Source organism: Pinus tabuliformis, chromosome 6 (genome assembly GCF_031772625.1).
Source record: "Pinus tabuliformis cultivar Carrire ecotype Pingquan chromosome 6, CPIR1, whole genome shotgun sequence".
NCBI classification, from domain to species: Eukaryota; Viridiplantae; Streptophyta; class Pinopsida; order Pinales; family Pinaceae; genus Pinus; species Pinus tabuliformis.
Window position 1 is genome coordinate 489893609 of NC_142292.1, and position 17902 is coordinate 489911510.

At 38.1% G+C, this 17902-nt stretch overlaps 1 protein-coding gene and 1 long non-coding RNA gene across 2 annotated transcripts; one reads left to right on the forward strand and one right to left on the reverse strand.

Moving 5' to 3' along the window:
- The first annotated feature begins 4568 nt into the window (after window positions 1–4568).
- On the forward strand, window positions 4569–5013 carry LOC149259460 (uncharacterized). The gene is made up of 2 exons (XR_016247289.1): window positions 4569–4683; window positions 4798–5013. It is a non-coding gene; the product is annotated as an uncharacterized LOC149259460 (long non-coding RNA).
- Window positions 5014–9295: 4282 nt separating this feature from the next.
- Window positions 9296–10221, reverse strand: LOC149259461 (uncharacterized). The gene is made up of 3 exons (XM_089375843.1): window positions 9639–10221; window positions 9469–9549; window positions 9296–9381 (listed from the first exon to the last, which is right to left on the reverse strand). Exons 1-3 carry the CDS (start codon window positions 10027–10029, stop codon window positions 9296–9298), a joined length of 558 nt encoding a protein of 185 aa, XP_089231969.1. The 5' UTR covers window positions 10030–10221.
- Window positions 10222–17902: the final 7681 nt, after the last annotated feature.

Here is a 17902-nt window from a genome sequence, read left to right on the forward strand (position 1 = left end):
AGACAAAGTTGCTGGTCTCGTTCTCCACAACTTATTTGCTGGAAACTGGTGATAAGATGACCAGTGAGGAGCTGCAAAAGGTCACCCGGAACTTCATGAGACCTGAATACCAGCCTACAGGGCCACCTCCCTATCTGAGGGAGCATTTCGATGATATAGGCAGGCTATTACTAGACATGATAGCCTATGTATTGGGATACCAAAACAGTGAGCATGTGGATAAATCCATGCTAGTGTTGCTGTCTGCTTACAGCCCGCGTCAACCCCCTACCCGAAAGTATAACTTTGCTAAGTTTATAGCCAATAAGATTCATGATTGATTAAGCAAGGTGGACAGACAGGGGGTCTTCAGATACTCAGCTTACATCTACCATCTGTTCATGTTTCATCATTCTGAAGCCTTCCCATGTTACATCAGAAGGCTGGATAATAAAGGGGAGAGAAGATCTGTCATCTTCTGGACCTCAGTTTATCATAAAGTCACAAATTCACCCTATACCTACTGTGAATTTGTTGACCAGTTTGTGTACCCAGTCTCTTGCATGCTGATGAGCTCCCCTCCACCTAGAATATCTAATGAAATCAAGAAAGCTCTGCAGCTCTCTAAAAAATATAAAATAGGTGACTGGTACCTATATGAACACCATACTGTATTCAGAATTTATGGTTGTGAGCTCTGTCCATACAGGCTCCCCAAGTATGTACCTATGAGGTTGTTTGCCTTGGAGTATTACAGGCAATTAATTCAGTCAGACCTCACCCATTTCCACAGCTCCAAGAAAAAGGCCCACCTTAGTTTCAAAAATGAGTTGGGCCCCTTCATTATGAACAAGAAGGAAGGATGGGAATCTGCAGACTTGATCCTCAAAGACAAATATAAGTTGTCCTATAGTTTTCGATGGGTCCCTTATGACCCTCAAGGTTTCATCACTGCTAGGAGAAATAAGTACAGACTCCTAGGTATTAAGCACTGTCACTACCCACACATAGAAAAGTATGCCAATTTGCAAGAATGGCAGCTGGACACCCTAGTGGAGAGTTTAACTGAAGAAGAAAGAATGCTTAAAAACATGAAAGAGCTTGAGAAGACTATTGACCTGGACTATGTGCAGCAGGTACCTTTCAGGCCGCCTCACTCAGTAGGAGAAGGGACCTCAGTGACAAGGACAGCACCACAGGCACCCTCTACATCGGCAGCAGCAGTGGATAAAGGCAAAGGCATAATGGATGCAGAACATGAAACACTGAAAGAGAAGGCAGCCCCTTCAACTGAACAGCAAACTAAGCAGCAAAATGAGCTGCAGAGGGAGGAACAAACAGAGCAGCTGAAAGATCAAACTCCTCCTCCACATACTCAGACTCCTACAGCACCTATTCTGCAAACCCCAACCCATGAGGAGAGGGGTTCTAAAAGAGAGAGAGAAGAGTCCACTCCTATTAGTGGACCTTCCCATCAGCCAGAGGCCAAAAGACAGAGGGCAGATTCCCCTGAGGTGGAAGACATTACTGAAGATGTCTTAAACAGCACAGGAAAGGACAGGGAGGGAAGCCAACATACAGGGACAAGCTCCTTTCAGCAAGAGCAGACTTTACAGCTTGGTTTGGAGGTGTCATCCTCATCTCACCAAAGCCAGAAGCCTAAAAGCACTAAGGATTCTTTTAAAAAGATCAAGGCAGCAAATGAGTTATTAAGGGCTGAGGTTTACAAACAGTTCATAGATGCTACACCAGCCCAGCAGGAAAGATTGATGTCGGTCTATGACTTCAAGGAAGAAAAAATTATATTCAGCCATTTCAAACCCAAGGGGCCACAGCCAATGACAACTGCAGATTTTATCAAAACAAGGGTGGAGGTCCTAGCTAAAGACATACATCCTATGGACCAGATTGAACTCCACAAGCAGACTGGGGAGATGGTCTATGCCACATTGGTTGATAAGGCCACACTGGCCCATGAGCTGAAAGATTCCTTGAAGAACACAAACACTCAGCTTGATTTTGAGAGGATGTCCTCTAAGGCCAAGGACAATAGAATAAAGTCTCTGGAGGAGATTATTATTGATCTAGGGCATGATCCTAGTGATCCAACAGGTGTAAAGGCCCTCATAAAGAAGAAAGATGATGATCTGAATGCCATGAAGAAGAGGTTGGGGTTGTTACCTACAGAACACCCCCAGACAGCAGAACTACAAAAAGAAAAACAGCTTGATGAACAACTTGACCTCCTTCTACAGCAAGATCAGAGGATCAAAGAATTGGAGAAAGAACTGGAAGGAACGCTACAAGAAAAATAGGGAGAATCTACACTCCAGGCTCCTCCAACAGCTTCAGCAACAGCAACAACTTCAGGGGCAACAGTGGCCCCTACAACAGAAGCAGCAGGCACAACAGCAGCTCCAGATGCCCACCCAAGTGTAGAAGAATTGACCAAGGCTGTCAAGGCAATGGAGCTCCAGGCAGATGAGATAAAGAAAGCAAAGGACAAATTGGCAGAGATAGATGCCAAGTATGACAAATCAAAGGTAACTATAGCAGAACAGGGCAGAGAAATTAAGGCCCTAAAGGATAAAATAAAGGCCCTGGAAAAAGAGCTCAATCTGGAAAGTACCATGGCCGACATAAAAAGAATTTTGTGGGGTAAGATTACCCAAGCTGTCACCAAACAATGGAAATCCATCAAAACAATCCATGAGTACATGGATTTAGTTGGCCAAGCACAGACAGAAATCCAGAGGGCCAAAACAGTGCTAGGAAACAGACCTGAGCAGGCAAACCAACTGATAGATTTTTTGAACAGGCAAGACAAAGAGGAGCTGGCAGCCATTGGCATCGTCAACAGAACAGAGGCCATCCTCACAGCTAAAAAGGTGCTAACTCTCAGAAGTTATGTACAGACTGTAGAAAGAAAATGCTATGAAATACAGGCTGAGGTGGAGGAGTATAAACTCAAAATGGGAATGCTGCAAGCAAGGGGATTGCCTGGCCTGCTGAACAGCACAGGGAAATTGATTACCAGAGATCAATTCACCAACAGAATGGCTACTTACATTGAAAATCAAATCACAGCATCTGGCAGTACTCCTGAGGAAACAGGGCCTCCAACAGCACAGAGCTTGTACACTAAACTTGAAGGCCTATTTTTCATTGAAAGTGAGGCAAATCATTTGTTTGAAACTCCTCCTAACTTTTGGCGGTATACAGAGGCCGATGAGATTCTAATAAAAATTCGGAGACATCAGATGCCAAAGGAAGATTGGTGGCAAGCAATGCTTCAAATTCTGCCACGGTAGCTCCAGCTGTTCAGTCACTGCCAGCTCCAGGTCACTATCAAACAAACAGAAGGATAAAGTGAGCATTAAAAGCAGCTGAATGCAGACTCAGCATTTAGACTATGTCGGCTAGCCAAAAAGATAAAGAAATGCGTAAATTTTGGCGGTACACCCCTAACCAACTCCAAGAGCCACCAAGTCAGCAGTCTCTGACCTTTTTCTGACAGCTAAGGGACTAAAAGTGATCACAGCATTTACTCTCTCAGCGGCTACACTCCAGCAATTAACTGAGCATTTATGGAACATTCACTCTCCTTTCTGATATTTTCTTATGTAAATTTGTATATATACTCCCCTTAGTAACGCATAAGGGGTTGGTAATTTTTACTCTGAGGCATGTATACTCTGTATTTACAGAAAAGTTTAATACAAAGAGCAATTTCAGCTCAGTGATTTCCTAAAGCTATGGTGTCTTGTTGATAATTTAAGTGCTGTTGCAGAATCCTTGCGTTGTCTGGTGGAATGATATGTTTCCTTTAAACTCTGTTCTGTTTCCCTATGTTATTTCATTTTCATATTCTTATCATATCTAGCAACAAAGAAAAAGAATAGCTCAGGACATGTTTCTTAACACCCTGTGCTCAATCTTATATTGCTGTAAATGTTTTCTTCAGGATTAAAACAGACATGAATTCTTAAATGCTCATGTTACATTTAATTCCATGTTGTGAATGTTATCTAGAAATTCTTAAATGCTTCCAGGTAACAATTGCTTTTATTTCGTATCAGTTTATAGAAAGATCCTTAATTGCCTTTCTTATCCTGAACATGTTACACACAAACTCAATTTCAAAGCATTGTTCCTCGGACAATTATCCTGCTCTGCAGCTTTCCTTATTATATCAACATAGCACACCAAACCAAAGGACCACTGACTCCATTGCCCAATGTTATATAAGATACTGGTAAGAGCATACACGTTTGACTGAACCTTTTCCAACCAAACAAATTTAAACCAAAATCAAAACTTCACATCTAGCCTAAGATACTATCAGAACAGAGACAAATCATAAAGAGAGAGCCCTCTCTGATTACAGTTTGGCTAGAAACTGTAATCCAAAGATTGGTTAGTGGTTACCCCGGCCGTATTCCCTTGGGAGTCATAGGGAACAACCTGGGTGATAACACATTAGACCCCAGAAATGTTGCACTGAGTATTTATTTGAATAAAATCTTTCCTTAGAAATTGTGGATTTCTTGGCATTCTGACTTGGACACTATTTTTATTTCCAGGATACCGATGGTTCAGTGCCTTTCTTCTGGGGCACTGCACCTGATGGTTGACTTGTCCTATCTGATGATCCACATGTCCTCAAAGAGGGATGTGGAAAATATTTTGCTCCTTTTCCCCGAGGTAATATTCAACTGCTAAATTAGACCTTATCTATTCTCTGACTGTTTCACACATCAAGCATAGTGATCTAATTTTTGTCTCTTATTTATATTGATGTTGCATTTGGCCCTGCAGGTTGTTTTTTCTCTACATCAGGTGGCTTGCAGAGTTTTGAACATCCTCTGAATAAGCTGATGCCAATGCCTCGTGTTGATAGTAAGGGGCAGATGTGTGGGGCGAACTTCAAAGTAGATGTGTTTGCCAAGAGGCAGACTAGCATGCCTAGAGTGGGTAGTGAGGCCAATTGGGCCAAGGAATTTTGATATGAACCAGGCCAATTGGGCTAATGAATCCTGATAAGAACAATTTGATATTTAGAAATATCATTTTGTTTTTTATTTGATATGTATTATTTTCATAATCAATACTGATGAAGCTGAAAAGTGAGTCAGTTTTGCAATGTAAAGGTGATTTCAAAGGTTGTTACTGGCTTATACAAGTTTGCTATCTGCAAAGTTAGTTACTCCAACCTTTCTGATTAATATATATCGTTGACTATAACAACCCTTGAAACTAAGGTAAATAAGGCACGGGTAGAAGCTGATTGCTAAGAATAGAACATTCAATTGCGTAAATGGCTGTGAGAAAACTCTGAAAAGGAGCAGCTTTATTTCAATAACATACCAAACATCATAAAGAAATGATGTAAGAGTCTTTTGTAATAGTCCATTACCATCTATTTGGTAGTCTTTTAAACATTCAATTATTTTTTTTAATATATGAAACATATGTGTTATCATTTATTTGCGCTTCAAATATATATATGAATGTTAAAAGCATCCTCTGCAGAATTTTTAATGATTTTGTTATTAATTATAAATTATTTTTTAATATATTTTAAAATGTGAAAATTTAATATAGCTAAAGCTGGTTAATTTAGTTTAGTTTTTCTTAGTTCATTTAAAATGATATATTATTTAAAGTTGCGTTTCCTTTATATTTAAAATGATACATTATTTTTAACATTTTGTGTTTGTCAATTAGTTAAAAAAATTTGTAATTTGAGGAACTTTTTTATTATGGCAATAAGTTCTATTGTTGTCTACAACATTTCAAAAGTTTACCAAATCTTACGCTTAATGGATTTGTAGGTTCGTAGTGCATTCACCAGAAATTTGAGAGTAGCCAAAAAAGGCTGAGATATCCAAAACAAGAGATTACCAAGAAACCAAAAATCCATCAAGATATACACACAACCTATAGCCATAAGAAATTAGAAAAGGTTGTCGGTGCATGGGTCCACCCCCCATGGGGTATATTTATCCTCCTTGACGATAGTAATCATTTGATTGGCCCAACTGATTTGGGTTTGCATTGGCCATGTGGAGTTAAAAGTCAATTCTCTCTCCCAGCATCCCCAATTTACAAGAAGATTGGCTTACCTTATTCCCAGTCCAACAAGAATGTAATGTGATCACATACGGAAAGGTGGATAACAATATTTGAATTCGAGAAACCAATAACTCAAATCCCAACTCTTAACCACTTTTGACACAAGGGTACCCTAGATAAATTTCTGAGTTGTGGATATGGCCAGTTGGGAATCTCCATCCACTTGGATATTAGAAAAGCCTTATTTGCTTGCGCTCTGCAGACCTTGTTCTAGAGCAATAAACTCTACAACATTGTTGTTGGTGATTCCAAAGTTGCCAACATATATCCTTAGTATTTCCACGCCAGTCCTTGAATAATCCTCCATACTTGGTTAGGCTTGGATTTCCTTCGGCAACCCCGTCAAAGTTAAGATTGGAAAAACCAAGGGGCGAGGGAGTAAATTGAGGAGGGGAGTTTATCATCTTGGGAAATGGATTAATTGTATTTTATGTTCCATGCTTGTTTGAAGAGTTCCCACCCCCTTGCAACCAACACCACAATAGTTTGGATCACAAGGCTTTGTTAAGCATTTATGGATCCCTCAATCCAAGGCCCCCTACAACCTTTGGTTAACATACCTTCTCCCAAGCCACTATAGCCCACTTCCTAGTGTGCTTAGTGCCTTGCCACAAGAAATCTTAGAATTTGGTAGTGATATCTTTATAAATCAGCGTATGCATTGGCAATGCTGAAATTTGGTATAGCGATAAAGCTTGAAGAACATCTTTGATCAAGGTCACACGACCTTCCAAGTTCAAAGATTGGAAGGTCTAGTTGCCAATTCGATTTGAGATCCTCTCAAGAATGTCTTGCCAACAAGAAGCACATAAAAATTTTTCTACCTGTGAGATAATTTGTTCGTTGGTTGTTGATCAATGATGAAAGGTTTCTTTACTATGTTTATAAGAAATTTATTCTTAATAACACTTATTTCTCAATCACCCAGTCACTCTTCCTGTCTCCCCCTTGGATTTCATCTCAATAGTTTTCCCAGATCACAACTCTATTTTGGCTTGACTTCTCTGTATTTCAGATCTTGTGCTTGTGGATTTATCATGATAGTAAGGACCTAGTGTGTCATAAGTAAGGAAATGTCAATATTTCTCCAAGAAAACACATCCATCATGATGGTCTACTATGCTAAATCTCCCATGTGACCACTCCTCTTCCTCCAAATCTTGCACTAGTTTTTCCTCTACAAAGGGATTCTTAGATAAAAACTAGAAAATATGCAGTTGGTGTTCTCACTGTTCTTGTAAGAGAGTTAAGAGGATTACTTGCAGTTAATGCATGGTGAAAATCGATAACTGAAAATTAATATGCTTTATAAATGCATGGTGAAAATTGATAACTGAAAATTAATAATTCCCTCTACATGCTTCATAAATGCATGGCCATCCCATGGAACTTTGTTATTTCTAATTATTATGGCCATTCCCTTTTTGAGGATACTCCAAGCTTTGAAAATACATAGGCTACATAGATCAGTTTAGGATTCAGTCTCACAACAGCAACAATAGCTAAGAAGTATGGAAGAACAATTGCACCTTTTTGTTTCTACTAAAAAGCAGTTAACACAAGACTGTAAACAAGAATTTGACTTTTGGTTTTGGCTCCATTTCCTTGTTAATATAAGCAGTCCTCATTTACAATGTCATTTTATAACATACTGCCGAAGGTTACAGAAGGACTAACAGAGAGAGGGACTAAACGTCCCTGTCAAGTTTTGAGAAGCTCAACTTAATAGTATCTAAACAGTCTTCAGCTCTAGATGATGTAAGATTCTGCTTTGTCACAATTCACAAAGTAGTGAAGTGAAGAGTGGATTTATATATATTTTACCTGTGTGCAGGTTTTGGCCATTGCTGTTTTAGAGGCTGATGCAATGCTCGAACCAACTCAGACTCTGTAATCAATATTACCAGCTATGTGTACTCTAATAGAGTAATCCTTTGCCACAAAATGTTGTTGCTTTGATTTCCTTCATCTAAAGTCTCTTTCAAGCTACCCTTCAATAGCATTTTAATTTTACTGAAAACATGGAACATGCTTATCATTTGGGTTACTAACGATATCTATTTCATGTATTTTAATTGATACACAGTCACATTGTGGCACTTTAAGATCACATTTTTTACTACTCCGTTAGGAACAATTAGAAAATATTTTTTTATGGGAATTTACACAAAAAATTCATAAACAAGAAAACTTTACTATGGCCATATATATATATATATATATATATATATATATATATATATAGTTGCTTCTTGATCTGAGTTCAAATTTTTACAAATCATCACTTTTTGAGTGAATAGAAATAACCACTGCGACAGTAAAAGAGGCACACCAGAGGCTAGAGAACATAATAGCTCAAAGAAAGGAGTAGCGAATCCAATACAGTGCATAAGTCAACAGCTTTAAAAGTTTCCTCGGCTCAAATCTGTCCACTTCAATCAACAAAAATCTGTGTCCCTTCCATTGTCTCTTCAAAGAGCATCCAAGCACCTTCAGGGCTTTTGCTATTTAGTCATCTCTTAGCTCTCTTGCAGAGTGCATGTTTCCATTTGTCTTTGCCCTTTCTAGAAGGAGTTCATATGCCTGCAAAATTCAGGATCACAAATAAGGAGTAGTCTACAAGACAGTTAACACTTTATCACAAGCATAAAAGGACAAAACATCATTCAGTGAACATCAACAAATCATGAAGAGGGCATGTTTAAAATAACATAACAATCTACTACGCTATCATATACTATTCCATGGAGGAAAAATCAGCTTGATGAAGTCATGAAAATCCAATGAGATCTTTGATTAGAGGCAAGGAATCAAAAATTCAACAACACAAAACGCAATGATAAGGTCCAAACCTCGTTGGCCTTTGATCATCTAACCAGAACTTTATAAAGATGTAAAATATAAAGATCTATAAATCTAATAAACATCGAACCATGAACATAGGTATGAGAACATAGTAAGTACATGTTTAAGTATAAAAATCAAACATGTTGCATGAACATAAATAGGTAAAGAGATTCTATTTGACAGCGAGAAAATTTTTCAGTGACCATGAACAGATTATGAAAAAGGCATTTTCATAACAACATAACAATGGGAAAACATAAATATACTTATCATATGATAAAGGGCCACCCAAAGACGCCATGATAACCTAGCTTATCTATTCTTTATGCATACCTCATTGATTCCCACTAGAGTTGAAGTCCTTCCATAGATGATCAGTCATGGTAGAAGATGATGCTTCTCCACTTATTCTATAGTTACCTAGAAAAATGTCAAACGATATCACAAAGAAATTTTATAGAGCATCAAGGTATATATGCACACACAATGAAAGAGTGTCAAATGTACCTGGCATGGCAGGTAAGGTTGGATGGTCTTGTATCTCTCTTTGGTCTTGGGTTATCGCCATGGTTGGGGATTGTTGCATCGCTGTAAAAATAAACATACCACATGTTAGAGAATAGTGATGATTAAATACTTAAATCTAAAACCATGACTATTCAACACATGAAACTAACCTGGAACCATAGACACGACATTATTTGGCCGATGACGTCCTCGCTTATTGAGGTATCGAAACTCAAATGGTTCATATTCTGATGGATCAACATTTAAATCAATTTCCAAACCACTGTTTTTTCTGCTGCTTCTTCTTTTCTTTGTGGGGCTAAGGAAACTCTTCTTCCTCTTCAAAGATGGATCAAGAGAACCCAATCCAGGTGTGAAGTCAAAATCAGTAACATGCAAGTTATTGGCTTCATCCAACATTTTTTTAAGCATACCAGTCAACTGGATTGTCTTTGCCAAAGTAGTAGGAGGGTTATCGAAAATGAGATGTGTATAGCTAAACAACTCCTCCCTTGCCAAATGAAGTGCCTCGGCATCTGCATCAACAACATTTGTGGCCATAAGAGTAGCATCGACATCTGCATCATGGTTTTGAGGCTCTATATTGATCTCAGGTGGGTCATTGCATATGTTATCCTCTGCAGGCTGATGAAGCAATGGATTTGAAGTATCCGAGTGGAAATACAACCAATTAACCTTTATGGCATGCTTGCAAATGTTTCCACGGATAGACCATGGACATTCACACGTTATAAAATCCTTACAATACCAGGTGACAAGGTATTTTTTACCTCGATCTGTCTGACTTCTCACCCAATAAGCATGGGTTATGTTCTCATGAGGACAACAATCAATGTCCAAAATTTTTCTTGCTCGTTCCACTGATGATTCTAGCTGCTTTTCTCTCTTGTAGTTGTTTAGAAATCCTTCTTCTTTTAAGATTTCCTTGAACCAATAACAAGGTTCAACTGTTGTTAGTAACATATGCAATAACCAATCCATCCTCCGGGCACATTTTTTCCTTCTATCAGATAGAAATGTTGTTTTTAGGTAACAATGGTATGACTCAACAGCATTATTGGTCTCTTGATTTGCATGAGGAAACTCCCGACAACCTTTAACCCACATACCTAATTGCAAATAGAACGATGTCAGTCTCACTATATCACCTTTATAAAATAAAAAAATGCATATAATACAAATTTTTTTTTTACTTACGAATCTTATCTCCAGTGACCCAATTTTTGTTGAAATAGTCTAAGAACTTCTCTTCATTTGCAAACTTGATAAAAAATTGATTGATTGCATCTTCCACTTCATAATTGAGAGTGTGTTTCATAATGAAACCTAACTCACTGAACATCTCCTTGGCTTTTATGGAACTAGTGGCCAATCGATTGACATTTTTCAACCAAGCCCTCCATACATGCCAAATGCATAAGATCACATCACAACCTGTGATCCTCCTGCCATATTCAATGCATTTTAGTGTGGGATTTTTAGAAAAAATGCAAGTTTGGTTATATCATGACAATGTTAAAGTTACCTCAAGGCACTAATTTCAGCCAGTGCATCATCAACCATGAAAGCATTGACTTTCCAATCAAGACGGATTTGGAAACACTTGTGCATGAGCTGCTCCAGCCATATTGCAATATCATCTGATGTGTTTCGTGATGCCACGACCCATGCAACAGGCACCCCGCTTTGTTGTTGATCAAATGCCATGAGTGTATACAACTGATACTGTCATTTTCAACATTACATAAATTCAAATACAAGTTATTAATCATTTTGAATTTATACAACTTAAATAAATATATTCGATAAGTCATTGTCATCTGAGTTACCCCGTATTTATTGGTGTTAAATGTTGAATCCATGGCTATTAAGCTATTGTGCGATAGCTTGACCATTGTCTCCAACATCCACTTTGTTTGAATCCCTATTATAAAAGGGACCTCCACACCATTGGGCTTTTGGTAAAAGAAAAAATCTTCCCGATGCTTTTGATACCAAAGGTTTACACTCATTTCATCCTTTTTGTGAAGTTGATAATTTCCCTTTGCCAACCTATTATAGATGTTTACAATATCTTTCCTGCATAAGAAAAAATCTCTATCTCGAGCTGCCACATCGATGTCAACATGTCTCTTAATGTGGGTTCTATACACTACATCAATAGGCACTCCCAAAAAGAAACAACTCTCTACATATGCAACAATGTCCCTTGAAAGCTTTGGCCTATGCAAGGCCCTGGTCTCACCTGAAGTGTCACATTGACCATGACAAGCCCAACCTTCTCCATCTTCATGTTCATACATATTGAAAGTTAATATTGCTCTATCAGGAATTTCATGCATAACTTTCATAATAAAGTGGCATTGGCAACCCCTCTTCTGCACAAATGAGGTCCTTCGTTTAGCTGAAAGATTTCCTCTTTTGTCCTCTGGGCCAAATGAACAATGATAACTACACCAAAAATTTAAATTGTTAGTACATACAAAGAAACATAACCTTGGTTTGAAAAGATTTAAACAATATATATTTTAAATACTCACATATCATATTGCAATGCAGCGGTATCTCTTTCTTTTGTTTTTTTTTTTGTTTTTCGTATGAATTTACATGGAGCAATAGGATTTTCTTCCTCTCCTTTGATAAAGTCAGCAACTCGTCGTAATGGGATTACAACAATTCGATCAATACTATTATTTTTTTTATTTATTTCCATCCAAACCAAGTCTTTACTAGAGAACGTCAGTTTGCCTTTGAGGTCTTTTATGCTTTTTTTGAAGTCTAAAATATAAATCACTCAATAATGACAAAAATAAACAGCACAAAAGGATGCAAGCAATTTGGGATGCAAGCATTTCCTTTAAGATGTTGCTTCTTGCCTCATTCACTTTGAACCAGGCATTCCTTAAAGGAAAGATTCCTTTGACAACATGAACAGATGCAATCCAATGAATGTTGGCCATGTTTTTTTAGGGTGACCATTTGCTAAGCAGGACTAGACTTGAATTAAAGGGTTTTCTACAATGTATGTTTACATCACAACTCTACTAGTATTCTGTCCTCAAAGATTCTCGGTGTTGCCATAATATATGTGAAATTTATAGCAAGCAATCATTACACTCACATTCCACTACCCGTGCCAAAAGAGATGTGTTAGAACAAAGAAAAGGCCCTATTGTGCCTTGTGGCATTCATGTTTAAAGTAGCTCTCCACTAGAGGCATTGTTGTTGACTAAGCAATAGTATAGCCTGGCCGCAAAAGAGTTACTTTATTTTCTACTTCATATAACCCTCAGGGAATAGTGAAAAAGTAAATTCAAAAATCAGAAAACTAGAAATACACTGCAACACCATCTAAGCCATATTAGTCAACCCAAGAAATCAATGGAAGAAAATAATAGAGAGCCAACCCATTAACCATCAGATTTACTTAGGTATAATATAATCATCAAGAAGAACCACTATGTTAGTTTCACTCTTTAAACATCTAACAAAGGCATAATCAAAACCAATGAAAACCACTGCATTCCAACTACCACCATTCACAGAGTACTGATAGAGCTTCAAGAAAATTAAAAGACCATTGTCACATGCTTCTTACCCAGATATCAATTTTCTTTATAAAGTAAAAAAATCCCACCTTTCATTTCTCACAGGTTTCATAGAATCTCCCTACCCCATATATCAACTTGTTTTAGAAGGGGAACAAAATCCCACTTATAAATTTTCACATGTTAAATAGAAATTCCTGAGGATTCTCCAATGCTATTGAGGTAATAAAGCTCTCCCCTACTTAGAGAAATAAGAGGGTTGGAGTATATAGAATAATGAAAAGGTTGGACCATTTTCTTATATCAGACCTCTTTTTAGATGAAGCTATCAGATCCAAATTCAGCCTTATGTGGAGGGGATTCTGACCACAACCTTGTAATACTAGAATTGGCTCCTATAAAGAAAAGACCCCTCATCACTTCAACCTAAATCCTGAATGGTTAAGGAGGAAAAATATGTCAAGAAACTAAAGGATGCATGGATTCTCTCAAGGATCAACTTCCGTACAATTTGAGGAGAACCTCAAAAGGACTAAACAGGTCCACTGATTTGGCAATTTACAAAATACATAAGAAGGAGAGATTACTTAAGGAAGTGGAGGAAAAACTAGAATCCCTGTACAAAAGTGATGGTTTTGGTTTCTTAATTGAGCCACAAAATTATAGGTGAATGAGTTGTAAGCAAAGAAGAGGGCACTAGTTTTGGATAAAGAAAATTCCTAGAGTCTAAAAAGAAGGGCATTATGATGGAGATTCAAAGAGGAATCCTATACAGGCTACATTTTGATGGAGATTCAAAGAGGAATCCTAGAAAGGCCAAGACACAAAAATTGAACAAACAGTCAAAAATCAAGCCACAAACATGAATCTGGGTTCATGGCCTTCAAGATGTACTTAAGCTCAAACCTGAGGATAACAGGAAAAGAAATCGAGAGTGATTGATGCTAAAAGTTAACATGGCCATTAAATTCAAAAAGTGTTTTTTGATATGCCCCCAAAACATGAAACCGGTCCAACAAGCAATGGTCTTAGTCTACCTTATAGGACAAATCAAGCCACAAATTATGAAGCGGGGTTAAAGGCCTTCACAATACATTTAAGCACAAACCTAAGAATAATTGGCCTCGAAATTGAGAAATGACTCGTGTTAAAAGTAGACATGACCATCAAATTCAAACAATGTAGTCTTTAGTCATGCATCAAAAGCCCAAAACCAATCAGTATATAGGATGACAAATAAGCGGTCACTTAGCAAATAAGCCAAGCTTCAGTAAATGATGGAATCACAGCACAAATATCAAGTATTTGTTTTAACAATGAAACATTGCTTCTTAGAATGTTAGTCTACAAAGGACTAACTCATTTCCCCTCTTCACTAGGGACATGTCTTAAGGCCTCAGTTAAAAAGGCAATCCTCTTCATGATTGAAGTCCCATGAAAGCAGAGGGAGAATTGAGCAGAAAACTCAAAGTGATGGAAGAATGAATGCAAATAAGCTAAAGGTGGAGATTATTTGAGGATAGAGGGGAGCACTTCCTCATTCTTGCCAATCAATAACCAGCAATAAATTTTTAAATTGTAAATGAGCTACATTATTTCAGTAACACACTTGGAAGATCCATGACAAACAGATCAAAATACATAGTCCATTCACAGGATTATCAAGAACCTACACAAAAAGGTTTCAGTTCAAATAGCAAGGCTGATTGGTAAGTTGAAAGATATCAGAAAAGGTCTTCCAGCCATCAAAGACTAAGAGCTGTCCTTCAACCATCTAGTGGACCACAATGCTGCTGTGGAGCAGGTGTACTCAGATGACTCTCCCACCGGCAAGGAGCCTAACAACAACTTGGAAAAACAGAGTGCATCAGGAGCACATCAGGAGGAAAGGCGATAACCCAAAGAACTCTTTGTTGAATAAGTTTGCTCCTCGGTGTCTATTGGTCAGATCAAATTCTCGAAGTGCTTCGCGGATTGTTTGGCAGAAGAAGAATCAGTTCAGTCGGATTTCTGCAAAGAAAGCAATGAGAAAAGAGCACCCGCCTATTCGACTACTGTCTCTATTGAGGATTAGGCCATTCAAGACCCTTGAGATATCGCCTTCCAGTAAAGCCTCTCAAGTTTCTCCTAGACCTTATTTGGGGTCAGAGGGACAGCCTGATCTGCCTTTCATGGGCAGTCCTAATGGGCCAAAATCAAATAGTTCTAACCAGTGCGTTATGTGTTCAACATACACTGTTTTCTTCAAAATGCAATGCCAGGTGCGGAATCTCCATAAATCTTACTTTTATTTGTCATTCTGTGACTTATGCTATTCCAGTTTGATTAAGTAAATGGTTTGTAGGCTTAATAGGATTTCCCTTATACACATTTAAATTTCTGCCAACATTTGCCATGTTTACTTTTTATTTTGAGCTGGAAAAGCTCAGGACTCTAAAAAAAACTCCATTCTTACTAAGCATCTTCATTTTCACTATAGCTTGGGAGTGCTGGTTTGGTTACTAGAGAATTTTTTATTATCACACTTCACAATTCCACTCGTAGCAGTCCCAATGACCTAGGATACTCTTCATATCGCTCCCTCTCAAAAGGATCCAGAAAAGTTGCTGAAAAATGTAAGGGTGAAAGATTAAAGCCCATTCTTATTCGTCTATGTGCCCTAAAGAGGGGGCAGGCTCTACCCATATTGACATTGGTTCATTGAAGCACCTTAGTATGCATCTATGTGCCCTAAAGAGAGGACATGCTCTACCGATACTGACATTGGTTCATTGATATTACCATCATATGGTTTAAGTGTTTTGTTTGGTGTCTAGACCACTTGGAAAACTTGCTTGTTTGGTAAGATGTCAAATTGAATAGTCAGTACTATGCATATGAAATTGATCCCTAGGAAGTTGATTGCATGAATAGCAAATGAAATTAGAAATTGTCAAGTCTTGCTCAAGGGCAAAGCAGGTTTGTTCTCAAGGAATGATACATTTCAGCTAATCTGTCAACAGGGGTGCCATACCACTTGAAGATAGGCATTACTACTTTATTGCACTATAGACCTCCCATTTGGGAAAGACACTTTGTCATCTGGTTTTTCACATCTGGTTTAGTAAGATGAAGGTTTCCTGGATGCTAGCAAAATCCTGGTCCTGTATAGCTAGTAAGTGAAGGCACTCTTAGCAGAGAGGATCAATATCTGCACATATGAGCACTTTGTGGCAAGATCATCAATCTACCACATACAGGATGCTCCACAAAATCATAATTGCCTTCTAGGGTTATCATTGCTCTCTGCAAGTGGCCATAATCCTGCTACTCAGACGCTTTACAGCTTCACTAAAAATTGGAACCTGTGTCTTGAGTTCAAGATTTCTTAACTAGTTATGTGTATAATGAAAAATCTAACTCGAGATACTGTTTAATTCCACTCCCTCTCCCTATTAAACTAACTTGTGCTCTTTCCTTTGAAGGGACCTTCAACTAAAAAGGCCAAAGAAAGTGAATAATCTGTTTCTACTTCCTTCATATGGCTGGTCATTGACCTTCTTTAGACACTCTAGAGTCTGTTCCTACTAGTACTATACATGGATTTGATCGCAACCTCAATTACCTATTCTTTGTCAATGACTAAAAGAAGGAATTTTTTCTGGTTCGTTGTGAATGTTATTTCCAGAAAGTGTCTCTCACTCAAATCCTTGCAAGCATATTCTCATAAAAAACTGATCTGCATGTAAATTTTTGGCAAGGTTACAAATGGCAGTACTCTTGGCAGGTGTAGTATGGGTGTCTGTGAGGAAGCGTTAGTAAACTCCCTATATAAAATATGATGCTATGATATGCATGGATTCTCGTGCTGACTGTAAATTCTCCTATTCCATGCATTATTCCAGAGTCCAGTTAGTAACTGTTAGAAAATTTTCATTAGAATTTGCAAATATCGTGGAATGGACTTTGTAACTCAGGTGTCACTCCCAGTACCCAAACTGTAAGAGTGTTTGAAATTGACCCTTCCAACTTATATACAAGGTAGTATACGTACACAGTTAGAGGTGTTCTTGTTTGTTGGTTGTATCAAAGCTGCATTTCAGTTTTAGTAATGGAGGGGAGTAGCAATGGGTATTCAGTTGTAGGACATCAAATGAAGGAATCATCTACTCTTCTGTACTTTATCTCTGTTTCTGATTTGAGGGAAATTTGATTATAATGTGGAAAGATGTTATGGACTCAGCTTTATGCTTTTAGTCTTTGATGGCAAATTCGCCAAAAGACCGCCAGTTGACTGGAAAAATCTCTACATTGCCATTAAGCCACAAGTTAATTTGAAAGCTAAAGTTATGGCACAGATTTTTCTCAAGGCTTGTAATTTGAATTTGCTAAATCTTCCTTTCAAAAGGATCTCATCATAACTCATCTAAGAATGTAAAGCGAATCCCCTCGGTGACTAGCTTTGTAAGCCACATAGCGAACAACCAATAGTGCCTTTAATGTTCCAACTGCTCGACATATACACATTATGAAATTATAAAGCACATAAATATATGTATATACCCACACTCAGCACACGCGCTTATTCTCCTCGACTTCACATTGTGTGTGCCACATTGAGAATATCTGTAAGGAATATGTAAAAGGAGGTCACAAGAATCTGATGCTCAGAGATCCAACTTGGGTTTGGGAACAAAGAAATTATTTTGTCTACCGCGTATCCTCATCAGTATGTGAGAAGAGCTCTGTGAAGGAGAGCTAAGCTGGGACATTAGTCTTGTAGCCTGGTCCCCAATGTACCTATTCGGGCAGACTCAGACTCTCAGGGAATCATTCTACTGAACTGAGCAAGGTGTGTAGCCTTCATTCCTTTCTTCCTTTAAGCT